Source organism: Carcharodon carcharias, chromosome 9 (genome assembly GCF_017639515.1).
Source record: "Carcharodon carcharias isolate sCarCar2 chromosome 9, sCarCar2.pri, whole genome shotgun sequence".
In the NCBI taxonomy this organism is placed as follows: domain Eukaryota; kingdom Metazoa; phylum Chordata; class Chondrichthyes; order Lamniformes; family Lamnidae; genus Carcharodon; species Carcharodon carcharias.
In genome coordinates, this window is record NC_054475.1 from 89,926,903 (window position 1) to 89,945,347 (window position 18,445).

General features: G+C 39.0%; 1 protein-coding gene across 3 annotated transcripts in view; it reads right to left on the reverse strand.

The window, feature by feature from the left end:
* Nucleotides 1–2,849: 2,849 nt before the first annotated feature.
* LOC121282625 (UDP-N-acetylglucosamine--peptide N-acetylglucosaminyltransferase 110 kDa subunit) overlaps nucleotides 2,850–18,445 on the reverse strand; it is an 80,152-nt gene continuing 64,556 nt past the window's right edge. For 2 of the 3 annotated variants that reach the window (XM_041196410.1, XM_041196412.1), the window contains 4 exons: nucleotides 18,176–18,328; nucleotides 14,271–14,535; nucleotides 5,757–5,880; nucleotides 2,850–4,926 (listed from right to left, as the gene is read on the reverse strand). In XM_041196410.1, the coding sequence (XP_041052344.1) occupies nucleotides 4,743–4,926; nucleotides 5,757–5,880; nucleotides 14,271–14,535; nucleotides 18,176–18,328 (726 nt within the window). In that variant the 3' untranslated portion in view covers nucleotides 2,850–4,742. The remainder of the gene's footprint in view (nucleotides 4,927–5,756; nucleotides 5,881–14,270; nucleotides 14,536–18,175; nucleotides 18,329–18,445) is intronic. The other variant, XM_041196411.1, reaches the window with a different exon arrangement.

Below are 18,445 nucleotides of genomic sequence, written 5' to 3' on the forward strand. Positions count from 1 at the left end.
TGTTCTTTGAGACACATGTTTAATTCTCCGATCTCCTTGACCCTGTAGTAAGAAAATCCAGAGATGATAACCTTCAACATTCTACATTTTAAGTTGGACCCTAAATCCTCAAACTCTCCCAGAAGAACAGCATTCCTAGTTCTACCTATGTTTTTGGTTCCTATATGACCCACAACAACTGGATCCTAACACCACCACCTTCCCCCCTCCCTCCATTCCAGGTTTATCTCCAGCTGTGAGATGTCCTTAACCCTGGCACCAGGCAGGCAACACAACCTTTGAAGTTCCCGGTCACAGTTGCAGAGAACAACTATGCTGTCTTCTATCACTACCACATTCCTTTTGGCTCCCCCAAATTTGAATGGCATCCGCTACTATGGCACCATGGTCAGTTTGCTTATCCACACAGGCAGCAAGAACCTGTTGGTCAAGTCAAGAGCTGATGCTCCATGCTCACTATGTGCTGGAACCCCACTAGCAATCATAATTGACTGTACTTGATGAATGACCAATTCTAAAGTTCTCCTTAAAGTTAACTCTCTAAGGGGTGCGACTACCTACTGAAACAAAATGTCCAGGTGACTCTCTGATGCTCTGCAACATCTGCAATTCAGACTCCAACTCAGCAACTGTGAGCCGAAGTTGCTCAATCATTGTTAGGACTACAATGCATTCCAGATTCGCGCATGTTGCGGTCACAGCACACCACCATGTCCGCCTGACATTATTTATTTAATTAGTCACACAGCTAAAGTAATAACAAGTCTCCTAATTTGGAGAAAAGAAAAACTCTATCTACTAGAGTTTGCAAAGAAAAAAAGGAGCATCTCTTTTCCCCTCTGCACCGAATTTCCACTTGTACCAAATTCCCGATTTAGCACTCATTCTTTGTCTCAATCAGGCCTAGTCTCACTCTGGCTCTAAAGTAATTTGGAATGACCCGAGGTCGTGAAAGGCACTGTTAACAATGCAAGCCTTTCTATTGTGTTAACTTCCTTTTCTAATACACCTTTTCAATTATAGGCTTTGAAAGCATAGGCTCCTATCAACCCTTTTAGTTCCACATCGTCCAGGTAGCATATTGATTTATTTTAATCTGTATGTGCCTGTTTACCATCTTCAGCCCTGAAATCCACACTCTTCAATATTATCAGCATGACAAGATGACAATATTTGCAAGCACAGAAACATGCGAAGAGAGAAGCCAATAGAGCACATACCTCCACCATGCAATGTTAACTTATTATTACAATTAGGCTTTTCCCTGCCTGGTTGGCGCTCAGTAACTAGAGCTTCCATCTCACTTGGTTGTGGATTGATTTGAAACCCCAACAACCTGCTCTGAAAACTCTGCTCACATTTTGATAGCTGTGACACATTCCACTGTAGCTGAGACAAACCACAGCATTGAAACAATCAACATTCTTAAAAAGTCCATTTGCCTCACCTCCCAAACTAATCAATTACTCCCTGAGCCATAATCTAGTGCACAGATATGATGTGTTGAAACCTGTTCATTAGCTTCCAAGATGTATTGTTTATAGACTAACAGGGGTGAAAACATTACCTCTGCCCACCTTTAGTGGTGGAGGTAGCTAATTCTGCTACATTAGCTTTCTGTATTAAAATAAATTCTTAAAAAACATCTATTCCAATTCACTGGTTAAAACATTATATGTTCAACAAATCTATTAACATTGCTATAATATGGGCTTATAAAGTTCAATCTAATGGAACTTGCATATGCTCGTCACATTTATAAACTGAGACAAATCAGTGCACTAACGATCATAATCTGTGGAAAACAGAAAACAAATGAGCAAGTAGTTTTAATTTTAAAGCTACATTTATTTAAACACAAATAAAATTTTAGGCAAGAAATACAACTAACTATAGCCCCCATCCTCAAAACCCACAGCTCTTCTGATCACATCATTTAAAATAGAAAGAGCCTCCTTCAAAGGAAAGTCAATTCCATCTGCAGGGAGATAAACTTCAAAGTGACAGAATTTCACTCCCTTAGACACCTTTCTGCAAGTGAAATGCACATTATAAATTAATGTAAAATAAGTTAGTTTTTTTGGGGGGATTAACCTAGAACACTGAACTTCGTCTTAAGGACAGCAGCTTTATTAATTTGCGTTCAGCCAAAGTAACATACCATTCATTCAAGGATTAAACAGTATTATTTTGCCAGATAGTTGTTTTCCCTCCACAAAAATTGAAAAAAAGGGCACTTGAAAAGAAGTTAAACACTTCATTTCAGCCAGAACTTGAAAATTTCATAAACTTGAATGTTGAAGCAGATTACAGTGCACATCTTCTGCCCATGCAAATTTCTATCATCAAAAATCATAATAGCAATGCAATGCAAGTTCAGACTTTTGTTAAAAAAATCCCCAGGAACCAATATTTGATAACATTAGATATTACATCAGTTAACCTATAAAATCTGCCAGGAACAATTAACTTGGCCTTTTCAAAGAGGCATTTTTGTCTCAATAAAATAAAATCTTTGTCTATATTTTTTTCAAATCACAAGGCACTGCAGTAACAGGACAGAACCAACCTATGCAACAAATGATTGATACTGGTGATAAGGTTTAGGAAATGTGCTAAGCTGTGACTAGGATCACTTTTTTTTTCACAGGGAGGTAGAAAAATAAAAGCAGTCTACCAGCAAATCACCTTGCCTAATTTCATGTGCATTGCAGATGAGATGTCAGAATCTTAATAACAGGGAACCTGTCAACCAAAGTACATTGGGAAAAATGGTACAGGGGAAACAAAATCTGGTATGTCTGGTATAATAGAGGTCATGCAAACACATTGACACAGAAACACAAGACTCCAGTAAAGCATCCAGCTGCTTTATAATTGTACACAGAGATACATTAGATTCTCATTCACATGTATTTACAGCTTCATACATAAACAGCCTGAAATCCAGACAATGCAAATATTGGAGGTCTCAATGTCTGTACCAATAAAATGTTAGAGGCATGTTAAAATAGCTGACACTATAGGAAAAAATGGAAAAATTAACCAAAATAAATCTAAGCACGCAGCAGTTAATAATAAAAAATTCCACCTCAGATATTGCAAAGTTGCCATCAGACCCAATGAAATGAGATTCTTTCAGAAAATGCTCACCTGCCTTTGTTGCCGCCTCTCCCAACTTCAGTATCACCATCCATTGTTTATTTTATTTGTTTTAAATAAAAAAAAAATCAATATTTTATTAACCCACTGACCATCATAAACCAGACATTATGTCTTCTTTCAATAAAGATGTATGGGATTCTATCAGTTGCAAATGATCTGGTTTCATTACATATAAAACAAACACGTTCACTTTGTTCAATTGCACTCCACAGGAGGTGTGGGCGATCAGGCAGAAGAGGGACAGTTTAATGTAAGTATTTACAATCATCCTACTTGGTGCTCCCAGCAAACCTAATGTTACATTAAAGTGTTGAGGGATCAAATTGAAGTGATTTTTGACACAGACCTGAGAATAAACTCAAAGCAACTCTGTTATACTTTTGAGCAAGTAACTTGAATGACAGCAAAAGAAAATCTTCCAAAAACATCAACAATTTTTTTTTAAACATATGTCAGTACAGGTGCAAAAGGAGTCATCACTAAATATTATTTGGCTAAAAATCACACAAAATTGCTAAGTCTACATAATAATAACTGATGAGATACTTACCTGGGGGGGCAAAGAGAATCCTTAGCCCTTCACAAAATGATCCTACAAAAATCAAATGAGTTCATTTAGTGAGGAAGAGCAACCATTCTCCAGACTGGTTTTAATTTTTCCCAAACTGTTCGGCAATAGGCCAGTTTCCAAAACTTAATTCCAGACCTCAGCGACAGTTGTAGCACTGCTACTTTCTACAATTATTACACCTGCATGGTCATGCATAGAAACACATACTACATCCTCACTCATGCTTATGTGGGCCAAATAAGGAAATGCATTCCATTGCATCACTTGAGTTTGTATCTGACACACGGTGAAATACATTCTCCAGCCAACACAAGGCAACTGGTAATTTGCACCCTGCTGCATCACTTGAAGAACTGGAACAAATAAGCAATACAGACATACATTGTCATTTGACACAATTCCTTTTCAATGTGGAAAGCAGTTTCCAACAGAAGTACAATGACGTTGCAACTAAAAAGCCTGAAAAGGCAGAGAGCACAAAGACTGACAAGAAAAGGAGCCTCTATGATTTATAAAAATAATTTGACAGGGACATTAAAACATAACAACACCTCTTTAAAGAGTTAGTCTAAGGCCTTAATGAACCCATCCAGCAATCAGGCCTTCAGACATTCAAAAGGAAGTCTCTGCTATTTGAGTAGCGATGAGATGGTAATATCAGACTTTTATCTTCTAATCATTAATGTGAAGTTCTGACTAAGTAGCATTACAAATATTTTCAGATTCACCTCTATAAAGAATACCGTTACTCAATTTAAATCAGAGGTTGTGTTACTGCAATGGTGTACAACCTATTTCAGCTTGGTTCAACTCCAACAATCTTTCAATAACAGGGTTCAATCTTTGAAGAGTCACTCTGGGATAGCATGAAAATGTGTTATTGCCAGAATTTGACTTGTCTCAAAAAAAACACTCAAAACAATCTGTATGTGATGGGTCATTGGAGCGGAGGATGCAGATCAGTATTCTCATGTCAAAGTCACAAGGCTCCAACAATGGAGCAAGTTCAAGCAGTTTCATTTGTCTCCATAGCTTTAAGTGGCTTGATCATATGATCTGGTTTGTTGCCTGCAGCATAATGCTCCCACATCTGTGTGTAAAGGCGCTCCAGATCCATAGTATATTGTTTGGTGTTGAACAGCGGGCTGCTCACTCTTTGTTTCCACACCTTTCCTCGGATCTTCTTCAGACTGTAACAATAAAGGCAATGTCAAAATGATGTCAAACTCAAAAATGCAGGGATAGAGCTCACGACACTCAAACATTATAAGCTGGGCACATCTGTCCAAGTGTTTCACATACCATGCACTCAGTAGCTAAATAACCAAAGGATTCTTGGACCTGGGCATTCCAGTGACAGAATTCAAAAGATTTTTAAATTTGTGCTGCTTCAATGCAAATACTTGTATACACCACTGAATTTTAAAATTCAATTAATAAATCAAGTCAGTACTGAAGCAAGCAATAATGCAAATGTTCCTTTTGGGGTGTAGTGCAAACAGAAGGGGCTTTCAAAATTCTTGTAAACTAAAATATGTAGACTCCTATGTTGCCCCAACAAAAGTCCTGCTTTCCTTTACAACTGGTGCGTAATCATCCAAGTGAATGACAACACACAAATAACATCTCTTCAACAGCAATCTTTAATCATATTGATCTTAAGAATAAGAGGCACCAGTTTCTTGTATAACTCCCATACAGCAAGATGGAGGTGGTAGTCTGCAGCATACAATACCAAACCTAACTGTTTTATTCAACTGGCAGTTTGAACAATGGCATCCACATTCAAACGACCAATCCCCAACAGACTGAGTGTCTGTAGATTTGGTTGTTGTCTCAGACTTAGTATACCTAGTCAGTATCAAAGAAAACTGACCCAAAACTAAGACCAAAATGGGGCACTTATTAGCTGGTTACAAGTTGGTGCTATATAGACTGACAACCTAAGGTATCCAGTACTGAAGGGACAGATACAAGTCAGTTACAAATCAAATACAGAAATTAGAAGATTTGAACATACTATTCCATATCTGTGCCCAACATAACAGCAATATCCTCATACTCTTGTCTGGTCTTTGCAATCAGTTCTGGACATCCCAAACACATCAGCTGTGAGGCAGCAACACGGGATGCCAGTGTTTCCCCTGCAACAAGGAACATATAACATTTAACATATAGACCGCAAATAGAAACTCTCATACCAAACAAATTTATACCCATCAGACAGCTTAAACCAAGATTTGGTTATGAAAATGCAACCCATGTTTCATATGGTCCTTCTTTTAATTGACATTTACACTCAATGGATGGATAGGGTCTCTCTCTACTGGAGATTTATTTATGCAAATGGATAAAAAAGGGTTAAAATGCTGGGTTAACTAGTCCAGGCCAAGTGGGAAGGAGAAAGACACTGATTAGCAAAAGGAGTCCAAGAGGAGGATGGGGAAAAGGAAGAGAAGGGGAAGACACTAAGTGTCCATGGGGAGGTGGCAGTAGTTAATTGAACTGGTTGAAATTCTATTTTGTTTTCAGTGGAGGCATGAGCTATGAAGCTCATTTCCCTTTTTCATGGTGGATAAGGGTATACTGGTTACTTTATTATTTTTCCAAATATTAAGGAATAGGCGAAATCAAATGCTGTAGGGAAGATAAGTCATTTTACTGCTGGGATCAATTCAGTTCCAAAGTTTGTGGCAGGTACTTCCTTCCTATAAAAATAAAAAAAAGGCTTGATTTCAGGTAAAAAGAAAATAGGCACATTATTTAAAAATGCTCTTATTAAATATTCAGCTAACACAATCAGGTTGAGGCATATTTATGGTCAATGTTTTAATTAACAGATTGAAGTACGGCTTTTTATTTTTGGTGCTTTGGTAGCCTTTAGATTTGAGCTGAGAACTATGTTGCAGCATTTTTTTAAATGAAGTAATTTGTTTTAGAGCTAGTTCTAGTAAACTAGATGCTTATTGCAGTTGATCGAATAGGGAAGGCACAAAACAGTTCAACTGTCAAAATAATGTTAATTGAGCCCCACTGTTGCTAGCAGAAAAGGCTCGAGGGCTAAATGACCTAGTCCTGTTCCTATTTATTGGTTCACATAATATAAACATCTCAGTGCCGCTTACAAACACAATACCAATATAATCTTAGAACGCTCAACCACCCCGGTTTTTAAAAAATAGATATATACACATATAAAAAGACATAACTGTTGTACATTACACATGCACAAAGTACTTAAAACCACATGCATGTCCTAATATTGCATAGGCAGAACCTAGATTTTCCATCATATACAATCATCAAAATGAATGTGGGAAGTCCATTTAACTTCCTCTGAACCCACCAACTGAGTGATATACTAGGCAAAGCAGAATTAACTATCAGTATACATAAAACAGCTAAATCCAATAACTATAAACCAATGGGCCTTATATCTACTCATACATATAACACACACCCGCTACAGCACAGGACGTGACCATTCAGCCCATCATGTCTTCACCAGCTCTCAGAATGAGCAATTCACCTACTGCCCTTCCACAAATAACCCTGCATATTGTTTTTTCAGATAACGGTCTGAATCTATTTTAAATGCCTTGACTGAGCCTGCCTCCACTGCACTCCTAAGCAGTGCATTCCAGACCTTAACCACTCACTGCATGAAATAGGTTTTCCTCATGTCAATTTTGCTTCTTTTGCCAATTACTTTAAATTTGTGCCCTCTCGTTCTCAATCCTTACATGTGGGAACAGTTTTTCCTTACCTATTCTGTTCAGACCCCTCATGATCTTGCATACCTCTATCAAATTTCCTCTCAGCTTTCTCTTCTCCAAGGAACAGTCCCAACTTCTCCAATCTATCTTTGTAACTGAAGTACTTCATTCCTTATACCATTCTCATTAATCTTTTCTGCACTTTCATCAATGCCTTCATATCCTTACTAAAGTGCAGCACCCAGAACTGGGTGCAATACTCCAGCTGAAGCCAAATTAGTGTCTTATACAAGTTAAACATAGCCTCATTGTTCTTGTACTGTATGCCCCTATTAACAAAGCCTAGGATATTGTATGCTTTATTAACTGCTCTCTCAACCCTGTCCTGCCACCTTCAATGACTTATGCATACATACACTCAGGTCCCTCTGCTCCTGCACACCCTTTAGGATTGTACCCTTTATTTTATATTGCCTCCACGTTGTTCCTTACAAAATGAATCACTTCATATTTCTCCGTATTCTGCCACCTGTTCGCCCACTCTACCAACTTGTCCATGTCCTTTTGAAGTTTTACACTATCCTCCTGATAGTGCTTCCAAATTTCACATCTGCAAATTTTGAAATTATGCCATGTATACCAAGGTCCAGGTCATTAATATATATCAGAAAGAGCAAGGATCCCGATACTGACCCCTGGAGAACTCCACTACAAAGCTTCTTCCAGGTAGAAAAGCATCCATTAACCACTACTCTGTTTCCTATCACTCAGCCAATTTTGTATCCACATTTCTACTATCTCTTTTATTCCATGAGCTATAACTTTCCTCTCAAGTCTGTTGTGTGGCAAGCCTTTTGGAAGTCCATGTAGACCACATCAACAGCTTTGCCCTCATCAATCCTCTCATTTCTCTCTTCAAAAAACTCCAGCAGCTTAGGTAAGCACTATAATCCGCAAACAAATCTGTGCTGGCTTTCCTTAATTAACTAGTATTTGTCCACGTGACTATTAATTTTGTCCCGAATTATTGTTTTTAGAAGTTTCCCTACCACCAAAGTTAAACTGACTGGCCTATGGTTGCAGGCTTTATCTTTATACCATTTTCTGAACAAGGGTGTAACATTTGCAATTTTCCTGTCCTCTAGCACCACCCCCCAGTCTGAGGAAGACTGGAAAATTATGATCAGTGCCTGCACAATTTTCACTCACTCCCTTCAGTATCCTTGGATGTATCTTATCTGATTCCTTTTTGGTGCCTTTTTGACTTTCAAGTATAGATAGCCTATCTAATACCTCCTCAATAATTTTAAATCCTTCTAGTGTATTAATTACCCCCCTTACACAAATGATCCAGACTGGAGGTAAGAGCACAGTACAGTCGCAATCACTTACCATCCTTGTTTCTCCTGGACAGTTACTAACCATTTGCCATCACCATAGGCAATTAACAAGACACTGCTTAAACCATAATAAGCTGGACAGCTATTTCAAGCAGCTGTTAGGGGTCACCTCCCCTCCATCCCTGTTAATGTATTTGGATTATCCCTTTAAGTGTTAATTTCTGAAAGGCATTTGCGATTGTGCCAACAGCAGTTCAGGAACTCTGAAATTGACTATGACTGTCCATAGGCTGTAAACACCAGAGTTTAACTTTATAACAAAAGCTGATGATTATATGAAGAAATATAAACTTAGCCATTCATCCTGTGGCACTATTGTATTAGAACCACTTGTTATTAAATGTCAATTTCTGAGTGACATCCACAAATAATTTGCAGTTCAATAACTTTCAAATTGACCAGGGCAGGGCAGTTTCTTTGCTTTTATATGTGTGGTTCCATCGAGTGGAATTTTGACCATGTGGCCTGTGCATGCCTAAGTATTGTGACTTGGAGATACATTAGGAGGAGAAAATAGCTACAACACAATCTTTTCTGTTAAGAGCTTCCCACTCTTCAAGGAAGATATTCAACACTGTGGTGGATTTACTGCCCACCACATGTAATGGGAAAACTGCAAAGGTGCTCATTATATGCAGTGAGGATCATCAAATGTGAAGACAGCACAAAAATAGGGAGCACTGTTTACTGCAAAAAAAATTGTAGTTAAGTTCACTATAGTTAATAGAGACATAGAATGAACTATAATGCAGAGAAATGTGGGATGTTTTGAGCCAATGAACAGGAGAGTGTATATTATATGGTAGAACTTTTACAGTGGAATAAATTTAATAAAGCTATAAATAAACAGCAAGTAGGATTCTAAAATGGGGTAATCAGCACAATAGCAAAGTGCAATGATAAACCTGTAAAATTACTAGTTAGTGCAGTTAGAATATTATGTTTAGCCTCACTTCAGGAAAAATGTCAATCAAGGGCATTTAGGTTGTGGCAGGGATAATGATGGTTATGACCAGAGAAATTAACTTTGTGCTAAGGGGAGTTACTAGAATCACAGGAGTGGTCAGGAATAGAAATACTAGTTAATTTTTCCTTTCTCTAGCCCAGCAGTCAGTTCCAAACAGAAACTCAACCTGGGCCTATCCTGCTCTGTATAGAATTGTTGCACATGAGGTTTAGAGAGAAAATAGGAGAGCACAACTCAACAAATTTTATGTTAACAGTCCACACCCCCCTGGAGACTTTCAATTGCATCACCTAATTACAAAAGCTTGGGGTCATCAGAAATTACGATGCATTGTCTTATTTATGAAAGTAAAAAGCCAAATTTAAAACAAATGTGGAAGTTTAATAGCACTAATAATCCAAGTGAACTGCACTCACTGGACCAAAGAATTTCTCAAAGAATTACAGTAGATCGAAGTGCCATAACTAGTTAAAATTGATATGAATTTCAAATCTGTTCAGTTTTTCAGAACATCCGAAACCTCATCCCGCTCATGGATGAGATTTCCTATAAAACGTAAAGACTGCTTGGCCTTTTCGCCTGCCCGCCAACCACAAGATCGGCAGCGTAAATTTGAAATTAATTACTTCGTTAATGGTCTTAATAGGTCTTTCAATTATTGGCGGGCATGCAGCGGCGTGTGCCTGCCAAACGAAACATCGCGATGACGTTGGGATGCACACCCGACGTCATCCCACGTCATTTTATGGCCTGCACGCTGACTGTAAAATCCTGGCCCCATTGTGTGGCATCTTACTGAATGCCTTTTGGAAATCCAAGTGTAACTATATCTACCAGTTCTCCTTTATCTACTCTACTACTTACATCCTCAAAAAATTCAAACATGATTTCCCTTTCTTAAAACAATGTTAACTTTGCAAAATCATAGTATGATTTTCCCGATGTACTGATGACCGAGTGGGACAGGATATAGGATGTAAATTTTTGGAAAAACAAATACAAAATGTTAAAACAGACATGCCAGTGTTAATCATCCATGTAAAGAATTAGTTCTAATCACATTTACCCACATATTTCTTTGTTCCTTCAACATTTTTCCTTCATCCACCTAAACAATCTAATCTTGAACGCAGACATAATTCCTGCCTTCCTTAACTACTAACCCTAGAAGTAAAATTCCACAGCATAAGAATTCTCTTTTTATAAGCAATTTTTACTGCTCATTGTTCCAATCTTCCGCAGTCAACCAGTGCCTTTATATGTACACCTAATATTGCAGTTGCACACAGGCACATGATATTGTAATTGGAGAGGGCAAAAGCGGATCACGGAGAGCAGAGAGGCAACAAAGGATTGGGGAGACAGGGCAGGAGGTTAAATGCAGGGCACAGAGGTGGGTGGGTGGGTGGTGCAAAGCAGAGAGAACATAATCCAGATCTAAAGCAGGGCAGATGAGGAAGAACCTGATGTAGTTAAGATGAATCATGTTCTCCCTTCTCCATTAGACCTGAATCACATTCTTCCCACTCCCATCCTCTTGATACCTGCACCTTTCTCCTCCCAATCTAGACAAGTTTTTAAGTTTGTAGAGTGATTAGCAACGATTTGGGTACTTGTACCATAGAAAACAGTTCGCCTTATTTACTTAATTAAAATCCTTCAAGATTTTGTACATCTTTTTCTTTAACCTCTCTGTTCTCAAAAGAACAATCCCAACTTCTCCAATCTATCCACCTAACTTCATTCCTGCTACCATCTTGTTAAACCTCCTCTGTGCCCTCAGGAGCCTTGGCATCTTTACTGAAGCGTGGCGCCTAGAATTGGACACGATACTCCAACTGAGACCGAACTAGAGATTGGTAAAGGTTTAACATGACAAAAGCCAAGTATTATTATACTGGGATTGGAGTACAAGAGTAAACAAGTCTTACTACCATTGTATAGGACCTTGGTGATACTAAAGTCCTGTGTGTAGTTTGGTCTCCTTACTTAAGGAGGAACATACCTGGTTTCTCTCTCCCCAAGACTTCTTAAATTACAGATTTACATTAATCATTTTCCAGTCTAATGTAACAATTGCCAAATCTAAAAAGCTTTCAAAGACTATGACTAACTCTTCTATAATTTTGTCACCTACTTCTCTCCCAAGGATGGAAACCATCAAGTCCTGGAGATTTATCTATCCAAAGTCCAATTATTTTCTCCATTATCATTGTTACTTACACTGAATCCTTTGATTGAATTTCAATTTTCCTTCTAGCACTGGTATTTAATCTTTCTCTACTATGAAAACGGATATGAAGTACTCATTTAATAACTCTGCCATTACCTTTTTGTCTATTACAGTATAATCAGCTACACAATCTTCAAAAATCTGCATTACTCCAACATTGGCCTCTCGTGACTCTTGGAATCTCTACTGTCCACCCTTCAGCAGTGATACCCAGGTCTGGTATTCACTTCCTACATCTTTTACAACCCTCCTTAAAGCCTACTTCTTTGACCAACATTTCAGGCAAACCTCCTAATATATCCTTCTTTAGCTCAGTGTTGATTATCATCCGATTATTGTACTATGAACCGCCTTGGAAGGTTTTCAACATTAAAAAGATCATATATGAATGCAAGTTGTTTGACTTGGGTTGGTAGACTGTAACCAGTGGGGGTGCCGTAAGGATCAGCACAAGGGCCTCAGCTACTTACAATCGAAAACAATGACTTAAATGAGGGGGACTGTGTGTAATGGCTTCTAGTTTGATGTTGGTTGGGACAGTAAGCTGTAAGTACGACACAAGGAAGCTGCAAAGTGATAGAGATAGATTGAGCGATAAGCACAAGAACAGGGCAGATGGAATGTAATGTTGGAACTGCAAGGTGATCCACTAAAATGAAAGCAAAATACTGCAGATGCTGAAAATCTAGTATAAAAAAAATGCTGAAAAAACTCAGCAGGTCTGTCAGCTTCTGTGGAGAGAGAAACAGAGTTAACATTTCGAGTTGGTATGAAGAGTCACGCGGACTCAAAATGTTAACTCAGTTTCTCTCTCCACAGATGCTGCCAGGCCTGATGAGTTTTTCCAGTATTTTTTGTTTTCATTGCAAAGTAATTCAATGGGAAGGGCATTTTTTTTTTTAAATGGCAAAAGGCTGGGAAATGTTGGTACTAAGGGACCTGTGTGTCCTTGTATACAGAAAGTTAACACACTGCTACATAAAGTAATTAGAAAAGCAAATACTATGTTAACCTTTATTACAAAGGAACTCAAGCAGAGTGAAGGTGTCTTTCTTCAGTTTAGTAGGGCCTTGGTGAGATCATACCTGAAGTAGTGTGCACGGTTTTGGTCTCTTTACCCAAGAGAGGACACATTTGTCTTGATGAAGTGCAACAAAGATTTACTAGGCTGATTCTTAGGACAAGAGTTTCATCCTATGAACAGAGATCGAGTAGACTCAGCCTATGTTCTCTTAAGAGTTTAGAAAATGAGAAGTGATCAAATCAAAACATCAAAAATTCTTTAGGGGATTGATAAGATAAATGCTAGGAGGATATTTCTCTTGGCTAGGTGGAGGGGGCGAGGTCTAGAACTAGTGGTCATAGTCTCAGATTAAGGGGTTGGCCACTTAGGAGTAAGGCGAGGAGAATTTTTTTCACTCACAGGTTTGTGAATCTTTGTAATTCTCTACCTCAAGAGGACTGGATGCTCAGCTGTTGGGTGTGGTCAAGATAGAGATTGAGAGATTTGGAGGTATTAAGGGAATTGAAATATGGGAAAACTGCAAGAAAGGAATGAGGTAGATGGACAGCTGTGATCTTACTGAACAACAGCACAGATTCAAGGGAGCAAATAGCCTACTTCTGCTTCCATTTCTTATGTTCAAAGAATAAAATAAGTAATTCTGAAAGTTATTCATCACATGATGCTTTCAGATGCACACAGTGGTAATTATGTAATAGTACTACAAATCTATTGTTTTAAGTTAAATTCACTATTGAATTTATACATGGTAAAATTTTCAGCAAGGTTCACCTCCCAATATCGTGAGGAAAAAGCAGGAAGAGCAGTAATAATAAAAAGGTTATGTGGCCAGTACAAAAATATTCAGATACACTGTTCAATATCAACATAATACAATCCTGCCTAACTAAGAGTTACTAGTATGAAGCAATCTCAGAAAAGATTCACTGAGCATTTCCCTAACCACAACTATACATTTACGGTTGGAATTGTATGTTCTTCCTTACTGGGAACCCAAAAAAATCATTAACAGTCGACTACTTGAAGCAATCACCCAATGGAAAATGAACAGCTGGGTTTCGTTGACAGCAATAAAGCAATCGCAGTGACACACTTAAGCTTGGAGTCCCTCTACACACAACTCCACTAAATTAATTAATTATGACTGCTGACTTACATTCCTTAAACAAAATAGAAAGAAAAACTGTTACCCACCGTTACACATACCTGGCATAGTCACCATTGGTGTCCCTGCCCAGAGTACATCCATTCCCGTGGTGTGTCCATTACAGAGTGGAGTGTCCAGGCAAACATCGGCCATCTGTCCCCGCCTCACATGCTCCTCTTTTGGGGCGACAGGTGAAAATATAATACGGTTAGCAGATAGTCCCATGCTCTGGGCATACTGTTGAATGTTGGGTTCTCCCACTGCAGGGAATCGAAGTAGCCACAGCACACTGTTAGGAACCCGCTTTAGGATCTGCAGAACAAGAAAGCACACATCAAGCATACTTTGTAAAGTGAGTCAATATTACTTTAAAAAATGTTTCTTCAACATATCTTTTGCCTCAAATCACTGTAGTGATGTTTTCCAGGATTTGGACATTTTCTCTATCACATTTCATCCAAAAGGTTACCTTAAGCACTTTTATCCAGTATTATACATTTTTAACAGTCTCCCATGGCACTGCTCAGATTGGGTGATGCACAATTGTGCTGCTACGGTGGAACAATATTTAAGTTTGCATTTCCATTCCCATGTAAAATTACAAACTCTGATTTCATGCTTGATCTACAGAGTTGAATTAATGTTTGGTGAAGTAAGTTTAGAAATGGGGAAATGCTTTTAAATTTCTGGTTCTGGTTAAGGGAAAAGAAGCAACATTATTTCTGCTATTCTATACTTGTGACAAATGCTCTCAAAATATATACATCAAAAAGTTTGCATTTTTGCAAACATCTAGCATGTTAACTCTCAGCCACAACACTTGTGTAAATTTGCTCAAAGTAGAAGTACACCAAGTCAGATTCAAAGAGGGAAGGAACATACAAAGTAAAATGAGCAAACTCATGCTGTCCTCAGATAAACAATGTCCCTGGAGTTAATTTCTGGGATGGTTTCTGATGAACAGCAAAACCAAGAATGACAATTCAAGAGTACTGATTGCAAGTCACACCTTGTCCCATTCACTGTCCAAGAAATGAAAAACTGCTGATTGAATAGCTATTAATATATTAAGAAGCTATGTTCCAGAGAGGCAAATACAGTAGATATATTCTTTCATAGGATATGAGAATCTCTGTAAATGCCAGCATTTGTTGCCCATTCCTAACGGCTCTTGAACCGGTGCAGTCCATTTGGTGTAATCAGCAGGCAGTGGTGTTACCATAAGTCTACTGCCCTTGTTCTTCTAGGTAGTGGAGGTGCAGGTTTAGAAGGTCCTATTTGAATGAGGTTTGACGAGCTGCTGCAGTGCATCTTGTAGAAAGTACACCCTGCTGCTACTGTGCATTAGTAGTGGAGGGGATTAATGTTTAAGGTGGTGAATGGGTTGCCAATCAAACAGGTTGATCCTGAGCTTTGATGCTTTTGGAGCCACACTCATCCAGGCAAGTGGAGAGAATTCCAGCATAATTGTGCCTTATAACTAACTGGTGGACAGGCTTTGGGGAATCAGGAGAAGAATTACTTGCCACAATTCCAACCTCTGGCCTGCTCTTGCAACCACCACATTTATATATCTGGTCTAGTTAAGTTTTTGGTCGATGGTAACCCCCAGGATGTTGATGGTATGATGAACAATCCATAATTTTTAAGCTGAATATATACGTGTTAAGAAAGGTAAAATGGTTCCAGTTAGGTTGTTTGTGAGCCTTGGTGCCTGGGAGTCTGGATAGACTTGTGACTGAGGCTGTGTAAATGCTGCTTGTTATCACTGTTAATGACACCTTCCATCACTTTACAAATTATCAAGGGTAGATTGATGCAGTAATAATTGGCCAGAATAGATCTGTCCTGCTTTTAGTGGACAGGACATATTTAAGCAAATTTTCCACACTGTCGGGTAGATAAAAATGTTGCGGCTGTACTGGAATAGTTTGGTTAGGGGCATGGCTAGTTCTGGAGCACAAGTCTTCAGTACTACTGCAGGGATGATTTCAGGGCCTTTATCCTTTTCTGTATACAATACCTTTAGTTATTTCTTGATATCACGTGGAATGATTCAAATTGGCTGAAGACTGGCATCTGTGATGCAGGATACCTTAGGAAGAGGAAGGGATGGATTATTCTGGCTGAAGATGGTTGCAAATGCTTCAGCCTCATCTTTTACACTGGTATATTTGTGGAATCTCCTCCTCCAGTGAGTTTTTTTTAATCTGTTCACCACCACGAACAATTGGATGTGGCAGGACTGCAGAGCTTCAATCTGATCCATTGGCTCTGGCATCACGTAGCAGTCTGACACCTGCTTCCACTGTTTAGCATGCATATATAGTCCTGTTGCCTATCTTCGCCATGGCTCACTGCATTTCTAGGTATGCCTGGTGCTGCTCTTAGCATGCTCTCCTGCATTCCTCATTGAAAAAGGGCCGGCTGATCCCCTGATTTGATGGTAATAGTAGAGTGAGGTATCCGACAGTCTGGAACCTCGTGGCCTGTCGTTGAAAACAATTCTGCTTATGATAATAGCCAACATCATCTTGTGTTTGCCCAGTTTTGAGCTGCTAGGTCTGTTCTGAACCTATTCTATTTAGTACACTGGTTGTGCGAAGACAGGACTTCATCTGCACAAGCAGTGTGTGTTGGTCACTCCTACCAATACTGTCATGGGCGGATGCACTTGTGGAAGGTAGGTTACTCAGGATGAGGTCAAGCAGGTGTTTCCCCTTGTTGGTCCCTTCATCACATGGTGCAGATGATGGCGTTGTGGTACTGTTGCTGGACTAGTAATCCAGAAGCCCGGGGTTCAAATCCCGTCACGGCAGATGGTGGAATTTGAATTCAATAAAAATCTGGAATTAAAAGTCTAATGACGACCATGAAATTGTCTCCAGACCCACAGCAATGTGGTTGACTCTTAACAAGGGCAATTAGGGATGGGCAATAAATGCTGGCTGACATAGCGATAGCGACACCCACATTCCATGAATGAGTTTTTAAAAAATCTTGTCAATATGACATTCAGGATGCAGCCAGCATCAGTGAAGATTGAAATCCCTCAGCCAGGGCCCCATGCTACCCTCAATACTTCTTCTAAATGGTGATCAGCATGGAGGAGTACTGACTCATTGGCTGAGGGAGGGCAGTAGGTGGTAATCAGCAGGAGGTTTCCTTGTTCATGTTTGACCTGATGCCATGAAACTTCATTGGGCCTGGAGTCAATGTTCAGGATTCCCACGGAAACTCCCTCCTGACTGTGCATACCACTGTGCATCTGCTGGGGCAGGATACCATGGATAGTTCTGCAGGAGCCTGAGACACTGGCTGTTACGATATGATTCAGTGACTATGACTGTGTCAGGCAAAATAGCATTCAATGTTTATGAATTTTCTAGGAACTGATCACAAAACAATTAATTTAATGTTTGTTGAGGTTTCTTAGAAACTTATCAGAACCAAGAACAATAAAACTACTTACTGTTGATGCAAGATGTCAATTAAAGTTCAAAAGGTCAAGATCAAGAGAAAACAATCCCATAAAAATATGGACAGAATAAGGCAATATCTTATAGAATAATTCACCAAAGGATTGTAAACAGTACAATGATCTTCTAAATAGGACCGTATTATTTAAATTTTGCTAATAGGACTGAATGGAATGATCAACATCCATTCAGAACCTAAAACCAAACAATGCACTATGGTACACACGTTACTACACCATTCCAAGCAGCTATCTGCTGCATTCCTTTCTAAAGTTACCAAACCTTATCCACTTTTCCAATGACAATTAAATTCATTCTTGTCTGTTACAGTGGTCAATCTAGAATTTTCAATCCTTGCCTTCCCCTTCACCCCTCTAAGTTATTTTTCCTTCTAATCGCAAAACAGCCAATTCCAGTATCACAGTTACATGGAGCTATCTATACCTTTACTGAACTGTTGGGATGATACTTACACTGGCCCACATTTGCAGGGTAGATGGATCAATTTTATAAAGCTGGTTGAAGTTGCAATAAACAATAGCATCTTCTGGCAAGCCATATTGTGACCGTGTTGTAACGATGATTGTGCGTGGTACCTCCTCTCCAGTTGCTGCCTTGTTGTTGATCTGATGACGGATTGAATGCGTGTTAATTAATTCCCAGAAAAGTTCAAAGAGTTTTGTTCAGAATATAGCCTCTAGACATTGGCAGTTATCACCACACAAAGCATTTGCAAAAATCAG